The sequence below is a fragment of the Psammomys obesus genome, unplaced genomic scaffold (genome assembly GCF_907164565.1).
Source record: "Psammomys obesus unplaced genomic scaffold, mPsaObe1.curated_primary_1811, whole genome shotgun sequence".
NCBI classification, from domain to species: domain Eukaryota; kingdom Metazoa; phylum Chordata; class Mammalia; order Rodentia; family Muridae; genus Psammomys; species Psammomys obesus.
In genome coordinates this window covers 4,477,609-4,505,506 of record NW_026594083.1, presented here as the reverse complement: position 1 = coordinate 4,505,506, position 27,898 = coordinate 4,477,609, and the positions used below count along the sequence as shown (strand labels likewise).

Genomic DNA, 27,898 nt, shown 5'->3' with positions numbered 1-27,898 from the left:
TGAGTACAGCTAGGAAAAGGATGTTTTATAAGGGAGCAGATTGGGAAATGTCATCGGTGTTTTCAACTGGGATTTAAGATTGCAGGTTTTACTTAAGCATTTTATTTTATATCTGCATTGTTTTTATTATAGGCTGAGAATCTTCAAATGTTGTTGACATTGTTATTCACTTTCATTGTTATTTAGTGTTTACATATGCACCAATATTAGTAACCTCAAGGAGTACACACAGGTTAAGATTTAATTTGCCGTAACAGTTTGTCCTTGTAGTATTGCTGTGTACAGAGTACCACGTTACTTTGTTTTAAAATGACTTGGAATAAGTTTTCCCTTAAATAATGAAATCAATTTCAAGTCAGGTAGATTTATATCTTTAGGATTTTAATGCTTAGGGATTTTTTTATTTTTATTGAATTTGGTTTATGAATTTGTAAAACTTTTACAGTTTTATATTCAAATCTATGAAGCAAAGTATATTCAGAGAAATAGATTTTCTTTCCTGCCATCTCTACTCATTTATTTTGATTTATTTCTCTTTGAAAGAAGCCCTGTACTTGCCTTCCTGAGACATGCACAGTGTTCCCTTACTTAGACCAATGGCGGCTTATTCTGTATACCTTTCTCTGCTTTGCATTTTCAGTTGTACTATATATTAGGGATCTTTCTATTGAATTTGGGAAGGGTGAGTTTCAGAAGTTTTACCTTGATATATACACATACATTTATATACAGTTATTACCCTCTTGATGTGTGTTGGTGCTTACAGGGTTTTAGGTAAAATATTACAATGAATGTGTATATGTGTATGTGCATATATCTATATCTCTCTCTATATATATACATTAATATGTTAGTATAAATCTGGCATAGAAATTTAGAAATTTAATTGCTATGACAAAATACAAATATATATGAAAATTTATAGGATGTTGGCAAATTTTCCTCCACAGATGTGCCATTTTACAAGTGATTTAAAAAAAAATATATAAGAAGGACATGTACACTTCATTTGGCTCTGGGAGAGCTGGAATCGAACATAGAGCCTTGCACATGCAAAGTATGTGTTCTGTTTTTGAGCTATACTTCAAGCTCCTGCAAATTTACTTACAAAAATGTAAAGAGCAAATATTATCCAATGCCATCATCATCAAATATTATCTAACATATGAATTGCTTTTATATTCACACTGCTTTTCCCAGAGATGGTTCCTTCTTCATTTAATTGCCTTATCTTGATCTGCTGTCACCAACCAGTATCTGCAAAATGATTACAGCATACACATTTGTGAATATTCAAACATCTTCTTATTTATTAAGACTACGATGTAGGAAGGTGGTTTTCCTTCCACATAATTCAGCATTACATAATAAAATCTGACAGTAGAAATTGTAAATCCATTCTTGTCCATACCTTGTAGTAGACATTAATTCCTTTCTGACATAAGTTATAACCTATAAATATATTAGGAAAATATATTCTCGAAAAGTATCTAACTTTTAGACTGGATAATGAAATATATTAAATGTCCTTTTAAATGAGCACTGAAACTTTCGTCTTAAGAATATCTTACGAAGGACAGACAGACTCCTCTTCCTTTAGGTTGTTGAGGAATTAGCATGGATAGAACTGACAAAACCCAAAGTAGCAGGTTTTTTTTTTTTTAAATCTTTTTAAAATCACTGTTCCTTTATCAGCTTTTTTTTATTGGTATAGTGGGGGAAGAATTAATTTTAAAAGGTGGTGGATATTGATTCCTTAATGGAAGAATATAGTGTAGAGAAATGCTGAAGTGAATCTCTTCTGTGCTCTCCCATGCAACAGGCCCCATTACGCAGTAATGGGAAGCATTCCGTAACTCTCATTAATATGTAATAGGCAGGAGCAAGCTGGATATAAGCTACTAAATTGCCACAGGCCCAGGTTCCAATAGGCCATAAGAATGTCTCAAGTACACAACAGAGTAATAAATGTCCTTGATGTATTCGTCTGTAAGCAGGACAGTAGTTTCCTCACGTCCCTCTGATCTCAGAGCAAAGGTGTCTGACGGAAGTGCCCACTAGGCAAGGCAAGCAGAAGTGATCGGTGCCCCGGGTCCCTCTCTAGTCTGGTATGCTCTGTAAGAGATGACTTGGAATTTCCCACTGAGGAGCATAATTCCAGCTATTTAGTCTTTTCTTTCACCACAAGCAGAAAGAGCTATGAGCTTGTTGAGCAGAGGAATCAAGTCAGCAAAAGGTATTTTGTCTACCACAGCCATCACCCTTGGAGCAGAATGTCTAACAAGCTTACCACTTGTCACATGCCCAGGATATTTTTATTTCAACTCATTTTATGGAGAAGTAAGGAGTATTAAAGGCACTTAGAAGTAAGAGACATATTTAAGAGTTCCAAGGACAACGATTCTCTGGCAAAGACTTTTTAGAGTCAGCTATGATTTCTGAGTGGACAATGATAAATTCTATAGACTACTGACTACTGCTAGTGATTTTTTTTTCCAAATTACTAGGTTACCTTTTCAGTAAAATCTTTTAATTTCTAAAACCATTTCCTTTGAAATGAGGTGCAACCATTAGGACAAGCTGTTTTCCTTGTATCTATAGGCACACACACAGAGAAACACACACACACACACACACACACACACACACACACAGTTAGATTCCCATCACCCTAAACAATGCATAAAATTAAATAGATAGTGAGAAAGTCAATTTTTTGACTCAGTGACTTTGAAGAATTTTGAAAATGATTCAGGAGAGCCATTTACTCTGAAGCACTTCAAGATTATTTATAATTACCTACCTAGAGAGAGTTTCATGAGAATAAAAATCTAACATTATAACACGGGGGCAGTGGTCTGCTAACAACATATGGAGCTTGTCCTTGAAATCGGTGAGAGAATTTTACCTGCATGGTGGGGAAAGGGCTAGTATCTCACTGAAATTCCATGTGAAATGCAAAGAACTTCAGTTTGACTCTCGATTTCACACTGGGTATGCCTTCATGTTCAGTTTATTAATAGGCCCACTTGAATGCATTCTCTTTCTCATAACCAACAGAAACTTTAAATTTAAGTTAATTTATTAGTGGGGAGTGTACTTGTGTTAGCTTTGATTTTAAATAAGCTTATCTTAGGAGGCAGAAGAAGGATTACTAAGACCCTTGCTTTGTTTTGTTGTTGTGTCTTTATTAGTTATCCACTCTGTAAATAAATACTGCCTGTCCCTTCCTACTGAAAATAATTTAGTGTTCAGCTTATCCAAAGAAGGCTCAGTTTAGAATCTTCAGAGGCTTCATCTGCTTGTGTCAAGAGCCTAAGAAAGAGTATGAGAATTGATTTTTAATTTTAATTTTTATGTTTATTCACTTTGTATCCCAGTTGTAGCCCCCTCGCTCATTCCTTTCCAACCCACCCTCCTTCCTTCATCTCCTCCCATGCCCCTTTCCAAGTCCACTGATAGGGGAGGTCCTTCTCCCCTTCCCTCTGACCCTAGTCTATCAGGTCTCATCAGGACTGGCTGCATTGTCTTCTTCTGGGGCCTGGTAAGGCTGCTCCCCCCTCAGGGAGACATGATCAAAGAATCAGCCACTGAGTTCATGTCATGGGCAGTCTCTGTTCCCCTTGCTAGGGAACCACTTGGATACTGAGCTGCCATGGGCTACATCTAAGCAGGGATTCTGTAACTGCTATATGGTCTTAACCACTTTTGCACAAACTAAAAGACATTTTAGCAATTTTAGTATATGATATAAATAGTATTTATACCTTCAATGCCTTTTGATAGCCCTGAGAAGGACTTTTCATAGCCTACATATTCAAGAGGCATTTCTCAGAAGTTATAATAAATTTATTGCTCTCAGTTGTGAAAGTCACAAACCTTAAGTTTCTTTTCCTTTTTCAATTTTACAGCGCAGCAGCAGTTTTGGGAATTTTGATCGTTTTCGGAATAATTCCATATTAAAATCTGATGACTCAAATGAGGTTAGTGTTTTATTCTATCTTTATGAATGTTGTGATTGCATATTATAAAACTTTATAATGTAAAGAGATAATATCCTTTTCAGAGCTAGGTAAGGAAATTGAATACATTTTCATGTCATGTAGACCTGCACAGAATTTTGAAATAAATGAGCAATTATTTAAGGCCTAGTACCATGTTGGGCATTAAGGTGAATAGCTGTCTAAAAAGCCTACTCAGTATTTGGGCAGAACCTGCATATCAAGTTAGTTATAATTTTATGATAGTTATAATTCAAAGTTACACTGACAGTACCAAGTCCTGTGAGGATATTCATGCTAAAGCAATGCACATGTAAGAACCAATAGCATGCTAAGGAGTTAAGGGGGCTTGATGGTCATTCTGATAAGATGAGCATGTAACTACTCCATTGACTATATCACTTTTAATGTAGGCATTAAGTGTCTTATTGGTTACCATTCAACATGTATCTGTGGACTCTACGCCCCTTGTAAAGGCCCCTAAGCAAAGCACTCTATAACATTACATTTTATATATAATAACAATAGCAGTATCAATGACAGCTGTATTTAATGGAGTGCTTGAAATGAAAGAAGTATAGTGTAACTAATTTACGTATCTAGTTAGGAACTATTAGTGTTTTAGTTTTACTGTTGAGGAAATGCATGTGTTCACTGAGCACAATTTCTTTTCAACTACTGACTTAGCAAATGACAAAGGCAGAATGTGAGCTCTTCTCTCACTCTAATTCTGCAGTTCTGTTATACCATCTTATTTATCAAAGGACACCTACTGTAACTAAGGAAAGGCACACTAACTAGTTAAATAACATAAAGGTTGCACACTTAGAAAATTAAGAATGCAGAACATATTCATTATTAAAACTAACTCTAAACCTGAGTCAGTGAACTCACTAACAGTTGATTTTAGATAAAGTTTCTATCAATATCACATACATATATATGAATACATTATTTTAATTTCAGAAATGGATATTCTAGATAAAATAAATTAAAATAAAATTTTATATTATATTATTTTGTAATATTTCCATTGGCATATTTCTATATGTATAACATATTTTAATTGGTTTATGTAATAGATAGATAGATAAGCCATTACACACACACACACTCTTTATTTTTTTCCCCTGCTGATGGGATAAAACACCATTCCAAAAGCAACTCTGTGTGGAACGGGTTTCTTCTAGATAAAGATCACAGTCTATCCTGGCCGGGCAGTCAAAGATGCAGGAGCTTGAAGAAGCAGGTCGTATCACACGCATCGCCTAGAAGCTGAGAGCAATGAATGCATGCTACCACTCAGTTTCCTTTCTCCATTTATCAAGTCCAGCCAGGGAATGGTGGCTAGAGAGGACGGCTCTTTCCATCTCAATTACGTAGTCAAGATCATCCTGCATGACCATGCACAGCAGTTCTAACTGATCCTAGATCTTGCCAGACTGACTGTAAACACTAACCGCTATAATCACTTTTTGCCATCTATATGTTTATGGATGATTATATATGTACTCACAAAACATGTATTTGTAAACACTTGTTTATTTATGTATGTGTATATATATATGTGTGTGTGTATACACAGAGGAGAGGTTACTTATATGACTATTTTCATGTAGTGTGTTGTATATAATTTTAACTCTCTATAACTAAATGTAGCTGTATTCTCCTGCTATTTAGCTTTTAACAAACCTATGAAAGTATACAAATTTCATTCACTGTCATTGGAATAAGTCATTAATTATTCTTTGTGAAAATTGGCCTTGTAAATTGCTAAAGCATTTAACAGAGCTGATAGTTTCTCATTTTTCTTTTTTTAAATGTTTGTAAAATATTTATTTATTTATTAATATTAGTCACAGTTTATTAACTTTGTATCCCAGCTGTATCCTGCTCCCTCATTCCCTCCCAGTCCCACCCTTCTTCCCTCATCTCCTCCCTGCTCCTTTCCAAGTCCACTGATAGTGGAGGATCTCCTCCCCATTCATCTGACCCTAGCTTATCAGGTATCTTCTTCATCCTGTTCACAGATAACTACACAATGACAAGGTTTCTCTTAGGTACTCCAGAGTACTGTTGCAATAAAAGATGAAAATGCCTATTTCATGAGGCCTGGAGACTGGAAGCAATATTACTTTAAAAGTGGGACTGGGAAAAGATGGAGAAGGCTACAGCCGGGATACAAAGTGAATAAATTGTAATAAATAAATAAATAAATAAATAAATAAATAAATAAATAAATGATGAAAATAACAGAACTGTAAATTCAAAACAAAAATTTAGTTCAGGACATGAAGAACTTCACAGAGAAGAAAAATAATTCAAAATATATGGGACAAGTTCTCTGCAATGAACTATGGCTTACATTGGTTGTCCATTTGCATTTATCATGTGCAATTTGGGGTAAGATATGAAGCAAAATATAATATTGAATAATAATGATGTTAACTATGTGGTTAAACTTTCATATCAAAATATTGAGGCCCTCTAAACAGAAGTTCCCATCGTTTTATGTTCTGGAATGACCGGCTGTCCAGTTCTCAAGCATGGTGGGCAGTACTAAGGCAGATGACCTTCAGAGTTGATTGCGAGCACATCTGCGGTGTCAGGAACATCTGATCCTAACCTGTTCTCCAGTGGAGGGGGAGAAATATCCACATCAGGGCTTTTGCTTATATAAAGGAGAGTGAACACCAGTTAATGTGCCTGGAATTATTCTAGAGCATAGAATGAACTACATAGCGAAAGCCTTTACTCCAGTGGAGTATGCATCATGTGGGAAATGCAGATAACCATTAAAAGAATAAACATGATCAAGCAAAATAATATCAGAGATTAATAAATCAGATAAAACAAACAGGAAATGTGGACAGGTATGGAGTGACCGGTCAGATCACTTCTTTCCTGTTACTATGCATATAGGAGGAAACCCAGATAGCTTAAGAAAGACATCTGTAGCTATCTAGAGGAAGGCAAGGCAAAGCAAATCCAAACTCTGGTGAGAACCTGATAAAGTTAAGGAGATGCATTATCACGGTAATATTATATTATCAATTCTTTCAAGTTTTATTGTATATCTGTGGGTCAGAATCACAATTGTCTTGTAAAGCTGTCCTCATATACTGTTTTGAAATATACATGCTGTTTTGGAATCTGATTAGTAGCTAAGAGTATGTTCATAAAGATACATTATTCCAAATAGATTCTATAGGATGTAACACATAATTTATAAACATAATATTGATTAATAATATGTTAATTATGTGGTTAAACTTTCATATTAAAGCATTTAAGATTACCTCAAAGAACTTTCTCACTATTAATTATACTATACCATGTCGATTTATGCTTTGCTCTCGAGCTTTGTAGAAAAACACCAATACTTGTTTTATTCTGAGTCAGAGGGAAAAAAAATCACTGCTTTAGGAATATTGTTGAGGAGCACCAGCTAATACCAGCAAAAAAATAAAAGACTTAATTAGTACCATGTATGCAATATATATGAATTATGTATTTCTCTATTAATGGATTGAGCCTGGTAATATTTACTGTTACTTAAAGTGAAAAACATGCATGCATATGCAAATAGCCAGAAGAAAACATTGCAGATTCCAACTGTTTTCATTAAAACTTTAAAACTTCTTTAAAAATAACTATGACCATGAGAATCTCTTGGAGATACAAGAGGCTGTTATAATGTTCTTCCATCACAGATCACAGATGGGTGTTAAAGGTTTTTCTAATCCCTCCATTACATGATCTCTCTTCTTAGGAGCTGGGAACAGTGAGGATGCCTGATGATTCCTTATATTTTGTTCATCTCAAAGACAAGAACTAAAATGATTGTTCAATAAAGCTCTTAAGCCATAAGTTCTCAAAGACTTTCACATGCAAAGATGAGAACTTTCAACCAAGTTTCCTATGCAAGAAGCCAGCTGTAAATGTTTACTAACATGTGTTATGTCCAGAATGTGTGCTTCATGAAACGAACAAAAAATTTAAACTTGGATTCTCCTAAGGAACTTATCAATCAATGCTCTTAGGGTTGGACTTGGAGTTTAGATGTGGCGCCCTTGCCTAGCACGTGAAATCCCTAGCACTGACAAACACTTGACTCAAATGGTCTTTTCTTCATTATTCTGTCTTTTGTAAAAATTCTACATTAGGTCCATGATGGGGAACTAACAAATGGAAGTGAAGAACAAGATAAAACTTCAAACAAAGGAGGAAGTCTAGGTAAAAAAATGAAGGCTATTTCATGGACAATGAAGAAAAAAGTGGGAAAAAAATACATCAAAGCGCTTTCTGAGGAAAAAGTGAGTATATTTTGGCATCTGTGTTTATATATAAATAGATGAAAAGTATCCAGTAGGCCCTTCCTCTAAACCTAGACTATTTGGTGTTTTATGAAGCACTCAGACATATTTTTTCCTTTTCATACCCAGAAGTTCTATAATTTTCTTTTTTTTCACCAAACCTACTTTACTTAGGTTTTTTTTTTTAATTATAGGCTTTTTATTTTTTTAATTTATTACAATTTACTCACTTTGTATCCCAGCTGTAGATGCCCCCCCTTCAACTCCTTCCTGTCCCACTCACCCTTCCTCTTCCTCCCCTAGCCCTCTTCCCTAGTCCACTGATAGGGGAAGTCCTCCTCCCCTCCTGTCTGACCCTAGCCTATCAGGCCCTATCAGGCCTGCCTGGACCCTCTTCCTCTCCGGGTTCCCTAGGTCGCTCTACCAGAGAGAAGTGATGAAGGAGAAAGAAACCAAGTTCATGTCAGAGACTGTCTCTTCTCCGTTTACTAGGAGACTCACATAGAGACTGAGCTTTCTATGTGCTACATCTGAGCAGGGGTCTAGGTCCTCTCTCTGCATGGTGTTTGGTTGATGCATCAGTTTCTGTAGTCCCCCCCTGGGTTGGACTGGTTCTTATGTTGTGCATATCATAAACATTTGATTCTTTGTATGAAGAACTTTTTTGTTTCCTTTTGATATATGGTAATTATACAGCTAATATTTTGAGAAGCTGGGAAGTCCTAGCTCAAAACTGCGCAGTTTTACAGACCCAATATCTATGAATAAGTGACTCCAATGTTTCTATGTCATTCCAGCCCATGGAATGTTTAAGTATCAGCCATTAGTAAATATGAAGTAGACTCACACTGTTATTTTTATTTCTATTTTCTTATAATAGAAGATACTGATATCTTTTAATGTGCTTGTTGGTTATAATGATTTATCTTTACAGACATATCTATTTAAATATTTTGTCTGTTTTTTAATATTCAGTTATCACAATTTATTAAACTTTAGAGGTTTACATAATTTCAGAATGAGAGGAACACCAAGGATTTACTAGGGGCAAATGCCTGTGCACTCTAAAGGAGGCACATGTGAAGGGCGAGCCTGCAATGGCAGTGCCAGTCTGACATCTCTAAAGAGAGACGGAGAAGAGATGAGATTCAGAGTCTATCTTTTCAGTCCACTTCTGAGAACATTTTGACACATGTATTGGGAATTCTTGAACTAAGGTTCCCCAAAAGAAGAGCTCAGTTTTTCACCAATATAGTTGTAAATGTTAGGTCCATGTATTCGGGCACTGAAGTGGTACGGTCTGTGTGAACACACGGGTGTATACAAAGGGGAATGGCTGGAACGTCTCCTGTATTAGCCACATTGCTGTGCTATTGACATAACACAGCAGACCCGTTACTCACAAAGAACCTTATTTTAGGTCATAGTTGTGGTCCAAGATTGAGGGGTCACATCCCATAATGGCTTGTTTAGTGTCAGGGTGACAGTGCAGCAGAGGTTATCACGCAGCAACAAATACAGTGTGTATTTGTTGTATGTGTAGATGTTTTTAGTGTCTATATCTTTGCTAGTAAAGCCACCAATATCCAGTCATGGATGCTCTGTTCTAATGACCTCATCTAGTCACCTCTCAAAGGCCCTGCCTCTACACACCAAAGTCAGATGATGTTTCCCTTTTATGATACTGCACAGTGAAAATGTCATGCATGTGAGTTTTTTGGAAACAAAATGAAACCATAACCTTTGGTCTCCAACCTCCAAGGCTCATGTGCTTCTCACAAGACAACATTACAGTCAGTAAGGTGGAATCCATGGGAAGAAGTCTAGGGGTCACATGCCCTTGGCCACCACAGTGGTCTATGATGTTCCTCATGAGCAGGCTATCCTTCACTGCTTTTCTTTCACTACATTGGCCTGAATACACAAGGCTAATTGTGAGTTCCTGTTTTGTTCTTATCTTCCCTTTTGGTTATGAAATTATCTTTAGAAGAAAATGTAAGTTCTATTGTCTCATAATTCAGGTCTACATATTATAAAAGAATATCTTCATATTTTTTCAGGTGGATTCTGGGCATTTGTTACCATAGGATTGAAGTCTTTGAAAGTCATTTTGCCTAAATCAACTACCTCCCCTTCATCCTTGCCTGACTTACTAGTTCTCTCACTTTATATAGCCTATCTCCTTCACAGCGTTTATGATTATCATCCTAATCTGTTCACATACATATGTCCAATCACTTTAAAGACATATAAACACATCGTTTATACACTATGCATAGCCCATTCAGACTACAACATAATTTGTTAGAGTCAAAACACTTTTACTCTGCTATCTTGCTTATTACAGTATTCACACATTTTAGAAAGGTGGCAAGTACCTAGGCTGTGCTTTATAAACCTTCCCTGAATGACTGAATATAGATGAAAGCAGAGAATCTAACTAAGTCTATGTGTATTATAAAGTTTTATCAATGCTCAGTAATGCTCAAAATAAGACTATTGAATTATATTGTGATGAGTATTAAGAAATTCATAGGCTTTGCCCAAAGGTTCTAAAAATGGAAAACATTTGATATGTTTTCAAGGAAATGTAATTTGTTTTGAAATTGTCAGTCTTTTCTAATTTTATGCAAGATCTGCTTTTCACTTGACTAAGTGGCAAGCACAGTATGAGATTTGTAAAGCTCCTTAGATAAGGCTTGCTTTAGAATTGCAAAGTGAGCATGTTTTATTCATATCTAGTGATCTGGTAGCGTGCAAATAACTGACATGAAACAAATGTGCAGAGTTTAAACCTGTAGTATCAGATCTCAAAGGATTAGTAATGGTGGCAAACAGATAAGGAGAACATGAAGAAGAACGGCACTTTAGCAGAAAAAGCATTGATGCCAATACCTCTAACATTTCTGATTAAGTAGTCTTGATATGATATTCATCTTTATTTGCAAAAATAGAGCATTATAATTGCAGTTGAATTCCACAACATGCAATGTCTTATCTAGGGAATTTTTCCAAGTATACTCTAAACTGTTTTCCTAGAAAATGAACTGAAGATTAATGACTCTCATATTTTATGCTGATGTATTCATGAGTGTTTTATTGTTTAAATGTGTCTTGCTTGTTGAGTCAGTGCACACAATGAACATCTCCATGGAAATCTGATCTGCACACTTAACCTCTGATATGTTTTGTTCTGAAGGAGCTGGAAAATGGAGAGGAAGCCCTCCCATATCGAAACAGTGATCCCATGATTGGAACACGTGCAGAGAAGAGCACCCTCAAAGCCAGCGACTCTATGGATAGTCTCTATAGTGGGCAGAGCTCATCAAGTAAGGCTAATGAGTAAGGGGTGGTGCTGTAGTAATGAAGCCAGTGATAAGCTAATTCAAAGAACAAGGAATGATCACCCTGAGGTTCTTTATCAAATTAGAAACAAATATAATAGAGAAGTTGAAAAGGCTACATACATTGAACATACATTGAGTATATGCAGACTTATTATTGATTGTGATACGAAGCATAGAACAATATATTTTTGATGCTATAGCCTGCAGGGCTTTTGTGAATATTCCTCCAAAAAGTTGTGTTAAGAAATAAAATCTGATAGCAAAATTGTGTGCTCTGGAAACCTAGTGTTATCTTGATTTGAAAGGCATAAAATTATTTGAAATGAAGAAGTAAATTTTTTTTATTATTTTCTGATGTTCCTTCTTTGATTTTTTCTGTCCCTTCTTCCTTTTATCTTTCACTCCTCTACCCTTCCTCTTCTTTCCCTCCCTCTCTCCTTTCCTCCCTTCCTCCCTTTTTCTTTGCTTTCCTCCCTTTCTCTCTCTTTCCCTTCCTCCCTCTCTCCTTCTCTGCCTCCCTCCCTCCCTTCTTTCATTCCTACCCTCCTTTCTTTTGTAATTTCCTGATTTTTTCAAAGTGCAGGACATTTGGTTCAATTCTGTCATTTACATTTATTGTTAGTAAGGAGAGACTGAAGCAACGGATAATACTGCATGATAGATATGTCACCTGTGGGGTGAGAAAGGGGATTAGCAGAAACTGTAACGACTGCCGAATCAAAACTGATATTTGTCTAAGAAGGACATTTCTCAAGATCAGTTACATTTTCTGCAACAATAGTTGCAAGAAAATACTGATAGTGCTGGTGCCATATATATTTTATATGTAAACTGTTATCTTTCCTGCATTCTCTTCAGGACTTTTAAATGTCACTTCAAAGTTTATTTTTTCCATTTCCTTTTTTTGAGATTTAAATTTTTTTTTATTAATTAGACTTTATTCACTTTGTATACCCCTGGTACTACTTCCCTCCACCCTTCCCAATCTCTCCCTTGTTTCCCCTTCTCCAAGCATGCCCCTCCCCAAGTCCACTGGTAGGGGAGGTCTTCTTTTCCTTCCTTCTGATCCTAGTCTATTAGGTCTCATCAGGACTGGCTGCATTGTCTTCCTCTGTAGCCTGGTAAGGCTGCTCCCCTCTCAGATTATGTCAGAGACAGTCCCTGTTCCCATTACTATGAAACCCACTTGGAGACTGAACTGTCATAGACTACATCTGTGAAGGGGTTCTAGGTTATCTCCATGCATGGTACTTGGTTGGAGTATCAGTCTCAGGAAAGACCCCTGTGCTCAGATTTTTTGGTTCTGTTGCTCTCCTTGTGGAGCTTCTGTCCTCTCCTGATCTTACTGTTTTCCACTTCTTCCATGCACTCTGCCCAACAGTTGCCCATAAGTCTCAGCATTTGCTTTGATAGTCTGCAGGGCAGAACCTTTCAGAGGCCGTCTGTGGTAGGCTCCTAACTTGTTCCCTATTTTTCCTTCCTTTGATGTCCATCCATTTCCTTTTAAACCGACTGTTTCCGTTATTTGAAGATGGCTCACGAAGGGCAGGTGTTTTAAATACCCTTAATTTTAATCTTATTAGCTACAGTGCAGTTATTTTGTGGTAAAAAGCTAATGTAGAAGCATTTGAAGGATTGTGTGTGTGTTTGTTTGTGTGTTCTATTCGGATTTCATAAGTGTTCAGTTTTGCTGGAAGTTTTCAAGTTCGAGGTGTGGTACTGAATGTGGGAAGAATTTAACTCCTCTAAGGTGCCATACGGGCAGACAGTGGTCTACTTAAATGTTTCATTTCCCTTCATACCCAATGTGGAAATTACAGAATTTTTGCCTTATTTCACAATTCATGGCAGCCTCTTTGAGCAGCAAAAGGTCAGCATGAAGGAGGAAGTGAGGAGACTGGGGGTGTGCTAGAAACAACTAGCCTCTTGCACTGCGAACAGACCTGACATTACAAAAGGGGAGCAAAAGGGAGCAAAACGGAATGCTTCTCTCTCTTTGTCTTGCTCTTACTTGTTTTGATTTACCTGGAATTCAAGATCAGAAAGGAAAGAGACCAGAAAAAAAGCATTCAGGCTGTTGAGGATAGTTTGGAGGTTCACACATTTCTGCAAATGACCTTTCCAGTCTTATGACAAACAAAAGTATTGCCATTTATAAGCAGAGATATTTCTCTCACTTGGCCGTTGGAACACAGTAAGAATTCTGTGGATGACCTGTTTTTGAAATTAAATTGTTTATTCATTTTATATCTCCATGGTTGCTCCTTCCTCCTTTTCTTCCCCTACCACCCTCCTCTTTCCACCCCCTCCCCCAGCTCATCAATTCATCCTCTTCCCCATGGCCTGGTAATGGAGTCTCATCAGTGGGAAGTGATCAAAAAGCAGGCAACAGAATCCTGTCAGAGGCAGCCCCTGCTCCCCTTACTAGTGAACCCATGTGAAGCCTGAGCTGCTCATCGGCTACATATATGGAGAGGACCTAGGTCCAGCCCATGCAGGGTCCTTGGTTGGTGCTTCAGTCTTCAAAAGGCCCTCTGGGCTCTGGTTATTTGGCCCTTTTGGTCTTCTTGTAGAGCTCCTGTCACCTCTATATCCTTTTATCCTTCACCCCTCTTTCCCAGTAGACTCCCCATGCTTCCCCCAATGTTTGCTGTGAGTCTAAGCATCAAACTGTTGCTGGTTGGAGCCTCTCAGATGACAGCTCTGATAGTCTCCTGTCTGAAAGTTTAGCAGAGTATCTTAACAATGTCACAGGTTGGCTCTCTTCCATAGGATGAGTCTTGGATTGGGCCAGGAATTTGTTGGACATTCCCTCAATCTCTGCTCTGTCTGTTCTATCATAGCCCGGCAGGCAGGATAAGTTTCAGATCGAAGTTTTGTGGGTAGGTTGGTGTTCTCCTCCCTCCACTAGGAGTTATGTCCAGTCCAGTCTAGGAAGCCACTGCTACTAGAGTCTCAGCTAAAGTCCCCCTCATTTCCTCCCAGACAGATGTCTCCAGCTTATAACAAAGATGCCCCTACCCACAGCTTCTCTTTTCCCTGCAGGCCTTCTGTCCTCCCACCCCCACTCTACCCAGGTTTGATCTCTACCATCATTTCTCTCTGAGCTTCCTCTCCTACCTTGTTCCCTCTCTTCAACCACTGCCTCTGTCTATTCTATTTCCCCTTCTGAGCGGGATTTAACCATCCTCCCTTGGCTCCTCCTTGTTACTCATCTCCTTTGGTCTGTGCATTATAATACATCTATCCTGTAGTATATGCTAAAATCTGCTTAGAAGTGAGTATATATCATGTGTATCTTTCTGGGTCTGTGTTACCTCACTCAGGATGATCTTTTTTAGTTTCATCAACTTGCCTGCAAATTTCATGATTTCCTTGTTTGTAATGGCTGAGGAGTATTCCATGATGTAAATGTATCACAGTTTCTGTATCCATTCTTTGGTTGAGGGACATCTAGGTTGTTTCCAGATTTTTGGCTATTACAAATAAAGCTGCTCTGAACATAGTTGAGCAAATGTCCTTGTATGGTAGAGCATCTTCTGGGTGTATGCCCAGGAGTGGTATAGCTGGGTCTTGAGGGAGGGCTATTCCTAGTTTTCTGCAAAGTGCCAGATTAATTTCCAAAGTGGTTGTAAAAGTTTGTACTCCTACAAGAAATGGAGGAGTGTTATCCTTTCTTCACATCCTTACCAGCATGTGCTATCATTTGAGTTTTTTACTTTTCTTATAATTATGTAAGTTATAGGAAATCCTGGAATATCATGCGTTGACCATTTATGATAAATAAGAAGAAATGATTCAACGGTTAATATAGAATTCTTTTTTAGTTTTCAACTATACAATTATCTATCTAGCTAAAGGTTTGAACCTATATCTCGCTCCAACTTAGCAAGTAGGCATTGTTTATGCCCTCTAAGACAGATCAGATCATAGTGTCCAAATGAGGCCTGATTGTAACAAGAATTGAAAAGAGTATTTTGACTGGCAGGGAAAGTGTCAAAACTACCTCAGAACGGAGTCTCTGCAGGAGTATAACTAGGAGCTACATAAGATCGGCATCCATTGTTCCAGTTCTAGGTGCAGGAGGCAAAGAACATTTTACAAGAAATGTTAACCTTTCCTTCATCAGGTGGAATAACAAGCTGTTCGGATGGAACAAGTAATCGAGACAGCTTTCGACTGGATGATGACAGCCCCTACTCAGGGCCTTTCTGTGGCCGTGCCAGAGTACACACAGACTTCACACCAAGTCCCTATGACACCGACTCCCTCAAAATCAAGGTGGGCCAACATTACATATGCTTCCTGGTTTGCCAACACTAGTTGCATGCTATACTTTAAGGAAAGATGGAAGCTGGGAGTTTTTCCTATACAGTAAGCTGGACCAGATCCCAGGGAAGAGCTTGAACTTAGTATAAGGTGGGGTGCAAGCGATCAGCTGTGGCCATTAGCCACAATAATGCAAGTTCAGAGACTGGGAGAGGGATGAACTGTCTGCATTCTTCTAAACGCTGCAGTCTTCAGAGGTGGCCAGCCAGATACTCCCACCTGATACATGGCAAAGTAAAAATAACAAAGCAAAAGAGAGAAAAGGAAGATAGAACTCTCAGACAGGAACCCAGCAAAGCAAAAGCGTGGGGAACCAGACTTGGCTGCAAAGCTCCAGTTCTTTCTAAGTGGTTTACCATGAGCAACCACAACTCTTTCTTCTTTTTTTTTTTTTCTAATGAAAACCCCACCCCGAATTCTTCATACAACAAATTACCTTCAGCTCTGAGGCTTCAAATAACACATATCTATTTAATCACAGTTTTTGCAGGTCATAAATCTAGGTATGGCTCAGCTGTTTATTGAACAAGGATATCCCTGGGTTAAATCAGGCTTCCAGCCATGCTGTGATCCCCTGAGACTTGAAGTACTACTTCAAGCTCCCACGCTGTTGGTAGAAGACAGTTTTTCATGCTCTCTGGTCCATGAGCCACCAAGTCGATCCTTTGGAGCTCTCATACAACACAACAAAGAACCCACAGTTATCACTGAGGAAGTACATTGACTGAGTCTTTCTTTGCCTGGGTCACCTGTCAGCTTTGCTGAAATGAGCAAGTTTAAAAGATATGAGGTACTGAACATGAAAGTTAAAATATGATAGGAAAGACCCGGTAAAGAAGTACCACACCTAGAAACGCATCAGCACTTTGTGGAGTTTGCTGATCTCATTGTTGGATGGCATTTGGATCGCCAATTCATTCTCTCAAATGAAAAGTGGAAATGCCAAGACTCATACCCAGACAGATACACAAACTATACCAAATCAAAGAGATCATATCTTTCAATCACACTCAATTCTAAGTAACTATAACAAATAAAATTGTGTTTCACATCAATCACATTCACAGGCAAGCAGGAAGATGCAAACTTAAGCATAGCTCCAAGGAGCAAATATTTAAATCCAGCAAATATTGGGATCCATCACATCTTTTGGGGATCTAAAGCTGTATATCAAAGGAGCATATATGACTCTTACAAACAGGCATTCATTTGCCCAGAAATCAGTTTTCTTTATAAAGAAATAGCTGCAAGAGAATTTTTTTTTGTATTTTTAAAAGTAGGTTGTTTTTATTATCAACATACATTAATATAAAATCTAAATTGTCCTTTTTCAAGTTTTGGAAATTTTTTATGCGTTCAGTCATTACATGTTTAAAAGCCACTTAATTCTTCTTTTTTAATTTTTTTAACTTTTATTAATTACACTTTATTCATTTTGTACCCCCCCGTAAATCCCTCCCTCCTCCCCTTCTAATCCCACCTTTCGTCCTCCTTCTTCACGCATGCCCTTCCCCAAGTCTACTGACAGGGGAGGTCCCCCTTCTCCTTCCTTGTGGTCTTAGTCTATCAGATCTCATCAGGAGTGGCTGTATTGTCATTCTTCTGTGGCCTTGTAAGGCTGCTCCTCCTTCAGGGGGAGGTGATCAAAGAGGAGGCCAATCTATTTATGTCAGAGGCAGTCCCTGTTCCCATTACTATGTAACCCACTTGGACACTGAACTGCCATGGGCTACATCTTTGTAGGGGTTCTAGGTTATCTCCATGCCTGGTACTTGGTTGTAGTATGAGTCTCTGGAAAGACCCCTGTGCTCAAATTTTACTCCTGCTAGTAACTGCAGCCTATAGGCAAATGTAGTCTTAGATGACTATACAAAATGCAAGCTGGTTTGGCCTTGTCAGTCTGCCTAGTTCATGCTTCTAAGAAAACTTCATTGTGGTTTTTCGGTCTATGTAATATTTCCTCTTGATGTTATCAGAAATTTTGGGGAATCCCAGTGAGATTACCATATTACCTGGGAAATCAGAGTTCCTATGTGGATTTCTTAGTCTCCTTAATAAAAGAATTTTAAAATGGACTCAAAGTTGAGGAAAATTTGATTATAATTAAAAAAAAAAAAAAGAACAGGGTAGAAAGCTGTAAGTCTTAGCAGCTACAGGGAAGAGGAAGCAGAAGAGGAACAGAGAAAGACACGCCCTGTGAATTAACTCTGTGTAGAGGTTCACCCACATGGCAGACAAGCAGCCAAATGGTAGAGATGGGCATCAGAGAAAGAATGACGTCAAATTGTTAGGGAAGGTACACTTAGAGAAAAGGTAGGCATATGGAAGGAGAAAGTTATGCTTTTTCTGAGTAACTCAGACAGAGCCAGGAGACTGTCTGCAGCACTGTACTAGGGTGCCAATTCAGGAAAGTTGAGCACTCTCTTTTCAACATGGCTTAAGGTATACCCAATTACCAAGAAGTGGTCTTTTGTCCAGAATAAATAGATTAGTTCTCTTCTATTTGGAGTACCTTGGAATGTTAGGGCTCCCTCTAGGCCTGAGAAATAGCTTTCCCTAATGGGCCCCCACCGATTATAGCTCAGTGCTACTGTGACACTGATGGGAAGAGCGCCATCAGTGCCTCAAGAATCAAGCAGCAAACCTGGCTGAATGAATACTTTGGTTACATATTTCGTAAATCCTATACATGCATTACTTTAGGTGGAGAAAACTGTTTACGTGGACTTATTTTAGACTGTAAATGAATTGTGTTAGATGAGCTAAAATCATGGACGGAATCCACAGCTTCTTTCTCCCCTTTAAGAGAACACATTGGATGATGACTTGATGATTTGGCCCAATGCTGATTTAGGAAGAGGAATGAAAAGTCTGACCCCACCCTTACCCTCTTTTAGGCTCTTGAGAAGTCATTTAATATTGCTGTTTCTTTTCCTGTAATACTTAAAGCAGTTATCTGATGCTGCGCTCTCTTTACCCAATACATATGCAGTGGGTTCAAAATAATAGTATATTTAACTTATCATGTATATTGTTCTACAAATGTAAGTCAGTGAGTTGATACAAGGACAAGAAAAGCATCATCAAGCATGTTGGCATTTTCTTCACTACACAGTGAAAACTTTCAAAGAATTGAAGTCACATCGATTTCTGTAATCTCCAAATACCTTGAGCATATTACTCTCATTTCTTTAAATTCCCAAAGCTCCTTTCTTTTTACATATTACTACAGCATGATGGTGCTTCGGGATTTGATTTGTATTTGTCTTCATCCTTAGAAAGGAGACATCATAGACATTATCTGCAAAACACCAATGGGAACGTGGACAGGGATGCTGAACAATAAAGTAGGAAACTTCAAGTTTGTTTATGTGGATGTTATCTCAGAAGAGGAAGCAGCTCCTAAGAAAGTAAAACCACAGAGAAGCAGTAAGAGAGAGGACACCAAGACCGTGCAGGAGTTCTTAGAGACAATTGACCTTCAGGTTGGTAAACTTTTGGTATGTTTGGTTTTGTTGAAAAATGGATAGAATACTTGAGGAGAGTAGATTAGTATTTATGCAGAGTTGTTAAAATATATTTACAGCAAAAAAAATCTGTTTTCCTAGAACAGCTCTTATTTTGCCTTTATTACTTTTATTATGCAAGGACAGGTCTTAATATAGCACCCTTTGGACTAAACCCTAATGGTACTTAGCAGCCAGTGATAAGACAAATAAATGTAGAAAAGAAAAAGAGAAATGAAAAATGAAAAAAAAAGTATCTAGGAGAATAGAAGATCATGGAAAAATTTAAGTGGAATGATAAAGAGGAAAGGAAAACTATAGTAAAATCTGTGAAATTGAGAGGAAAAATGACAGGAAGCTTGAAATTTTATAGTAGAGAAAGCAAAATGAAATGCGAAGAAAATGACTGAAAATAAGATCTCCAAGGTAATTCAAGAAACAGTGATTATTACTGTTCTAGTGGTTATTTCAAAGAAAAGTTTGTTTTATTAGCACTTCAGTTGAACCCATTGCACCACTGGCACTCCAACTGTCTATTTTATAACCTTATTTACTTCTATTATTACATTTTAAAAGAAAGAACTCTCGATAAATGGTATAATATACCATATAGTACAGCATACACTATAGTCTCATTCCAGTCACAGTTTTGCATTCCATTCGTAAAAATGAACTCAGCAGTACTTTGAAAATGTACATAATTCATCCTGACAACAGAAATTATACTTTTCTTAATTGGTATTTCTGCGCTACTAAGTTACTCTCTTGTCTGTCAACACACTGTTTAAGTATTTTCTATCAAATGCTCTAGAGTTTGTTTGGAGGAAACTAGAATATATAGAATGGGCTTAAGCAAGAGTTCCATTGGTGTTTTGATTATCGTAGACCTTTCTATACTTAATTCCAATGTAGAGAAAACACAGCATTTGAACCCTACTAGTTTACAGATAATACATACTTCCCTCCACCTGCAGGAATACACTTCAACACTTCTGCTCAATGGTTATGAAACTCTGGATGACCTGAAGGATATCAAAGAGAGTCATCTCATTGAATTAAACATTACCAACCCAGAAGACAGGATGAGGCTACTGTCTGCTACTGAGAGTCTCCTGGATGAGGAAAGTAAGTATATACATCCATTCTTCTCCTGCTTGCTCATCATGCCTTAATGTAAAGAGTGAAATCATTAAAAGCAAAGCTCAAATGTCTTTTACTAAGAATCCTATAAAGCATTCTTTTCTTTAACATGAGGAATACTTTTTACATAATATTGGATAAAACAAACGCTGGCCAAAATGTGTAGTCAAGGAAAATATTTTTACTATATTCTTAAGAAAGGAAAATATTTCTTTGGGTCTCTTGTTTTGGTTCTACCAAGCTATTAATTTACACACAATTGGATGCCTGCTTTCTCAAAGACCAAGGGACTTACAGACAAATATTCTAGTGCCAGCATGAGCTATTAGTAAGTAATGCCACACATGTGTTCTGTAGCACAACACAGAGCCTGGCTATATGCTAATGAGCCTTCCCTGCCACATAGGAAAATTCATTTCATTACCACATAGTCACATCTTGTGTGTGTGTGTTTATAGTACTCTTTGTAAATGTTATAATAGCTTGTAAAAATATTCAGCACTCACTTTTATTATAGGAGATGGCTCTCTGTATTTATAAATATAAACTGAAGAAGAAATAATAAATGCAGATTCATTTATGGTTGAGTACACGTTACACCAGCTAGGTTTATAAAAATGAAATAGCTTTTATTTTTACAGTTGTCCGTCCAGTACACCATTTCTAATGAATCTAGTTAAGCCTCCAAACCCTGAGTTTAGGGTGGACATAGTACTGTAGAGTATTTTGTAATGGAAAAAAAAAGGAAAAGGCCTCACCCTACAACATGCAAAGAACAGAAAAGCTAATTAGACTCAATAGCTATATATGTATAGTTATTGCTGTGTGCTTGTGAATGCAGTTGTCGATGGGACGCTAGGGAAACATGGTGGGAGATGGCAGGAGGAAGAGAATGGGTAGAACTAATGTCATTACAATGTATTCGTGCATGGAATTCTCAAATAATTTTTAAGAGAAAAAGAAAAAAAAGAAGAGAGAGAAAGATAGAGAAGAGGGAGAGAGAGAAAAGGAAGAGAGAGAAGAGGGAGAAAGAGAAATAGCCAGAAACAGAAAGAGACACACACAGACACAGAGAGAGAATAAAATAAAAATCGGTGTTTCCGAAAAGTGGCAAGAGCATCTCATCATCCTCTGAAAGGGAAGAAGCTACTGCAGCTGTCCTGCAGCGGGGTTTGTAAAATGCAGGGCATCGATGCAGCAAGCAGTGCTGTCTGCTGTCAAGGACAAACAGTATTCAGCAGGAGCCAACAAAGGGAAGGCAGAATCACTTGTGTTCACTTCACCTCTTCATCTGTATCTCGAATTATCAGTCTACTCCCTACCTTATCCAAAGAAGAACGACTCACAAAGATAACAATCTGAGAGCTGGGTGCAATTTTACCAACTTCCAACCCCAAATATTAGCTTGCAAGGTAGGAAAACTAAAACATGAATAGCTAAGTGGATTTTTCAAGCCCATATATCTGGGACTTAGTGTCCCACTCCTCTGAGATTGTATGTGACAGTCTTTCTTGTCTCTTAAAACAAAATCCAATTGTTAGACATACAGAAAGGATAAATCCCAGAAATGACTTCCTTGTATAAGGCTTTAGAATGTGCTACTTGAAAGTCAAGAGATACTGATTACTTGGTAAGAGCCTCTTCTGTACAAGCATACATGCAGAGACTCTATGGTTAGGAGACAAACAATAGAAATAAGGCAGATTTAACTTGTGTCACTTTTAACACACAACCCTGAGATTATTCTCATTTTAACCTCATGGTATAAAGTAGTGTTAGAATATACATGACAAAAAGATGCATTTTGTGTGTTAGACTATTCTGACTGAAAGTGATTTATCTTACATGAAACTGCTTCGCTTAAGAAATAAAGAAGAATGACTTCCATTTGTTGATAGGATTTCTGAATTCTGATGATGCGGCACCATTCTGCTGCAGGCTTATTTTTATCTATCCTACCTTGTGAATCACATCTTCTACCACCAAGCTAAGATTAAATGCACAACCTTCTTGTTCCTGGAATGATAAAGACCTTGAATATATGGTTATATAAAAGTGCAACATTATTTTAAAAACAAAAACAAATGCACACACGTCACAGTTAGACTAAAAATAGCTCTTTGAAAAGAATAAGGCACATAAGTTAGCCTCATTTTATGTCTGTAACTTTATTACTATCACTGAAGAAGAGCAGCTCAGGAATGTCAGCAAAGTCCTATTTTGTTTTTTCTATAGTTAGGTTGAACATTTGCAGAAGTTTGGCTTTTCCAGTCATTCAAAAAAAAAAAAATATTAGCTAACTGGGCATGAGTCTTGAGTGCTAAAAAGCTTGTGATACTGCAGGAAAGCTCACAAGCTCCTTGTGACTTCTTAATGTATCTGTAGTGTTGAAGAGGATAGGAGATAGAACAAGGGGTAGGGAACAAGAAGATTTAGAAACAAAATTAGAAGCAATTTTAATTTTCTCTTGGCCCTGAAGTAGATAGTACTGTTCTCACTTTGACCTTTAAAATGTAAACTGGATTCAACATTTTAGGCCTCTGCTTGGCAGGAGACAAGATTCTTCTCCAACTGGCAGATTGGAGAATTGACAGGTGTTTCAGCTGATCACAGGGTTACTGCAGGAGGTCAGTGATGGCTTCAGACATCATGATGTCTCAGATGGACAATCAGAAATGTTCAGAACTCACTGCCATGTTGCATGATCACTGAGCAGAACAGTATCACTGGCTCTTTCACCTGGGAATGGAGATAAAGAATGAGACAAAAAAAAAAAAAAAGGCGGGGTGTTACCTACCTCAAAAAAGCAGGATATGTTTAGTTTGTACAGAGAAGGGTTCCTATTTTCATGACGGCACTTTACGATTGGTCTCTGCATTGAGAGGAAATGTTCTTAAAGAGAACAGTGTGTGTGTGTGTGTGTGTGTGTGTGTGTGTGTGTGTGTCTGTGGGTGCATCTGTATGTGAGTGTGTGTGTCTGTGTGTATATATGTGTGTGTGTGTGTGTTTTATAGAGGTGTTCAACAAATAAAATTCTTAAAGCCCAATTATCTTATTCAAAAATGCTTCCTTAGAATAAAATAGTTAACTGCTATTTGTAGTAGATGGTTTCCATTTCTTCTGCACAGGTTCTCTCTGTACGTTTGGAATTATGTTGATGTGTCCTAGAATGTGTCTACCAAAATATATACTACTGTCCTTGGGGCAAAGGAGTGATGGAAAAGTCTTCCTTTCTTAACATTCAGAGATAATTAAATTTTAAATTGAAAAATAATGATAACAAAATAGGCAAACTTTACAGAATTGCTACTCAGGATATTTTAGGTACTTGTAAATTCTGATTTCAATGCCAAGAGAGGAGGAAGGGGGAAGGGTGGGTTGTGGGCCAGGTCATTGGCACCGGCTGTGGTCACAGCAGCTCCTCATTGCTCTATCATCCCCATTTGTGCCTTCCTGTCTGCCCAAGTAGATGCAGAGCAAATGGGAGGGCCCTGTCAGGAGCTGGAACACGAGCCGCCAGAGGGGAGATTTGTAGTGATGCCAGACAGTAGTCCAGCAGTTGGTCCAGCAGCGTGCCAGTCTAGCCTGGTGTCTAGCCCCTGACGTGTGTACCTGGGCTTTCCAACCCACCCGGCATATGATTTGAACCTAGATTTAAAAAGGTACACAGTTTAGAAAAGATACAATAACTGCTCACAGAAAAAAGTAGAGAAGATAGACAGGTGTTTTATTGGTGCTTGTTTACACATCCATGTGCACACACATTCATATACACACCACACACACAATTTAATGTATTTTCAGTTGTAGCTGTTTGGCTTTAGGATTTAATTTCTTCAGATTTATTTTTGTTGTTACTATCTGATATTTCATTTATGACAAACAGCATATTCTATATAACAAATAATAAACTGAAATCAAAGCATTTTTACCCTTTGCTGAGAAAGTAATTTTTAGTGAGACTTTGCACATCAGTCACTTAAAGATTAGTGTAAGGAGTGTGTGTAAGCACTATTGCACGTGAAACCTTCCAAAATATGTGCATTTCTGCAGACCCCAGTCCTGCTCTTCTTCCGGTAGGAGTCTAACAAAGACTCAAAGTAATCTTATAGCTACTGAGTGAGGATTCGCAGCACAGAGACTTACAAGTAATGAGGAAGACTTTCTCCTGACGGTGTCAAGTGATGTGGACTGCAGTGTGTTACATACTGTATGTATGAGTTCTTCAAAGGGCAGAAGGGAATTCTGGTGTGTGGTCAAGATTTATTTCACAAATATGCCAGTGATGTATATATGGTGGGTGTGCAAGTGTAAATAATTTTTGGAAAGCAACTGTGTATAAAATTGAAAGTTTAACATACAAATAGCTAAAATAAATAGTAATTCAAGATCTAGGATTATCCCATTAAATATACCAAGAAAAATAGTAACTCAAACACTAGTAGGTCTAGTTAACAACTTAAATTTCTACCCATTAATTTAAGTGAACTGAGATGTACCTTAAAAACACGATAGCGTAAAGATATTAAGAACCTGATATTGGTCTCCATGCTGATATGCACATTTGTGCATGGCATTAAATAATATATTCAGTGTTTTATTGTTGCTGTGGTTAATCACTTACATGAGAAAACTTAAGGGAAGTTTTTTGTTTTTTGTTTTGCTTTGTTTTTTTTTTGTTTGTTTGTTTGTTTGTTTTTGTTTTTCCTCACAGTTTCAGAATACAGAAATGCTGGGTTTCAGTGTTAGAGACTCAGGCAGATCTCAAACATGAAGAGGTCTGTGGCTGTACTGAAATGTATGTGCCTTCAATTCCTCTCTGGTGATTGTGTGCAGCCCAAGAAAGAAAGAGTCATAAAGCCAAGCAGTACCTTCATTATTTTCAACATTCATAAAATTTCCTTTGGTCACCTTTAGTTTCAATTTAACTAGTGAAAATATTATTTTGTTACTGTAAGCCCACTGTCCATTAATACTTCCCTTAGTTAGGACCTTCCCTGTGCCTCTCAGCTTATGCTATGTTACATGTTTGGGGTCTTAGAAACAGGTACTTTATTACATCTAAAGCAAACAAAATAGTAAAGTTGAATTCTGGGAAATTTTGAGTTAAAAAACCTGGAAGGTGAAGCAAAATGGGAAGTTCTTGCTTTCACTGAATTTTAAACCTTAAACTGAAATAGAAAATTATCGTTATTATTATTTTTTTAAATCACACCTGCAGTTTCCCTCCCTTCTTTCCTCTCAGTTCCTCTTCCCTACCTCCTCTTTGCAAAACCCCCAATTCCCCTTCCCTTTTATTTTCAGAAAAGGACTGGGCTCCCGTGGATATCCACCAAACATGGCATGTCAAGTTGCAGTAAGACCTAGGCACCTCCCCTCATATTAAGGCTAGACATGACAACCCAGTGTGAGGAAAGGGGTCCCAAAAGCCTGCAAAAGAGTCAGAGGCAGCCCCTGCTCCACTGTTAAGATTCCCACAAGAAGACTAAGCAACACAAGTGTAATATATGTGTTAAGGACCTACATCGGGCCCATACAGGCTTTCTGGTGGTTGTTTCTGTGAGTGCCTGTGAGCCCAGATTGGTTGATTCTGGTTTTCTTATGGTGACCCTGACACCTCTTGCTCCCCCTCTCCCCTGCAGGATTCCTTAAGCTCTGCCTATTGTTTGGCTGTGGGTATTTGCATCTGTTTCCATCAGAACCTTAAACTTTGGAATGTATAAGAACTGGGAAGACTGCTTTCCTTAGAGACTGAGAAGCTAGGTCCAGGAAAAGGATCTACTTTAAAGTCTTTAAAGTGTTCTTCATTTTTAGTATAAGTGAGACTGCCTTAAGGAATGAAATGTCACAACTCCAATACAATTATTTTATGAATAATTATTTTAGCTGTCTTATGTTTTAATCACCGTGTCATTTTTCAACATTAATGACAATCTTAAACATATGACTGTTGATTCATAGACTTTATATAATTCTCTAAAATTTTTGATAGGAAATAAAATAATTTTAAATAATCTTTTCTTAATATGTTAATTAATAGTTTCATTATGTAGCATATAGAATTAAGTTACTAGAGTTTTGCTTTGGATATTCATTGCTTGCAATAAGAGACATATCAGTAATTACTAATAAATCTTCATGCTCACATTTGAAAATACATAGCCTTTGGTAAATTTGCAAACCATTTTGTGGCTATATTGGATAAAATATACTCTTTTAACCTTTCCACTATCTAAAAATAAATATAAAATATTATATATAACTAAGAATTAAACAAAGTCTATCTACCAAATGAATACTTCCCTTTGTTTATTAATTATATAAACATTTTTAATTAAATTTTTATATTAATTACAGTTTATTCACTTTGTATCCCAGCTGTAGCCCCCTCCCTCATTCCTTACCAATCCCAGCCCCTCTCTCTCATCTCCTCTCATTCCCCTCTCCATGCTTTTATGTAATCTGAGTAACATAGTATAGAAAAATATGTTATTTTGTTGTTGTTTGGGGATTTTTAGCATATTACCAGAAATGTTTTAGTGTGTAAAGATGCACTGAGAAATCTTCTGGGAAGTCTATAATTTTAGCAGTAAACTGTTTTTTTGTTTTGTTTTGTTTTGTTTTTTTGACAATATGGTATTTGCCATATTGAGATGATTGGACCACAGGACGGAGCTGATGTAGGCTGCTGTTTCAATTTCTAGGTAGACCAGTTAGCCTTGCTCAGTTTCACCTACATACTCAGGGTCTAAATGACTGAGAAAGAAAATGAGAATGCATTACTGTGAGTCAATTCTCTCTGGAGGCAAGAAGAAAACCCAAACAAATAAAACAACAGAAGTTTAAGAGCGAAGTTCTTACCAATCCCTGACATTACTGTTGTGATAAAAAGACACAAGAGGAAATCTGACCCTCTCCACACACAGCCTGGGTGCTAAGGAGCTGTGCTCTCCACAGTGCTGTATAATGACCTGACTTTTCTTTTTATAGTTACAGTGGAGGGGTTCCAGCTGATAACCTGCCTGAAATTATTGCAGGCCTGGTGGGAAGCATCTGAAGAGAACAGTCATGTTTTCACTTGACAAGGAAGCCATTAGCAAATCACTGCTGTTCTGTAAATTACTGTGCTGCTTAACGTTCAGACAGAGATCTTACTTTCTTTCTTCATAAAAATTGCAGATGAAAGGGCTCTCACAGTAAAGAATCTGTATTTAAAACAAAGCAATTCCTAGAATTCAGAGACTGTCAAACAGCAGCTC

General features: G+C 37.5%; 1 protein-coding gene across 1 annotated transcript in view; it reads left to right on the top strand.

Moving 5' to 3' along the window:
• Samsn1 (SAM domain, SH3 domain and nuclear localization signals 1) overlaps positions 1-27,898 on the top strand; it is a 49,562-nt gene that overhangs the window by 18,381 nt on the left and 3,283 nt on the right. Inside the window, exons 2-7 of the mRNA XM_055617830.1 lie at positions 3,912-3,983; positions 8,168-8,317; positions 11,517-11,646; positions 15,794-15,945; positions 19,272-19,478; positions 20,474-20,624. Of these exons, the coding sequence (XP_055473805.1) occupies positions 3,912-3,983; positions 8,168-8,317; positions 11,517-11,646; positions 15,794-15,945; positions 19,272-19,478; positions 20,474-20,624 (862 nt within the window). The remainder of the gene's footprint in view (positions 1-3,911; positions 3,984-8,167; positions 8,318-11,516; positions 11,647-15,793; positions 15,946-19,271; positions 19,479-20,473; positions 20,625-27,898) is intronic.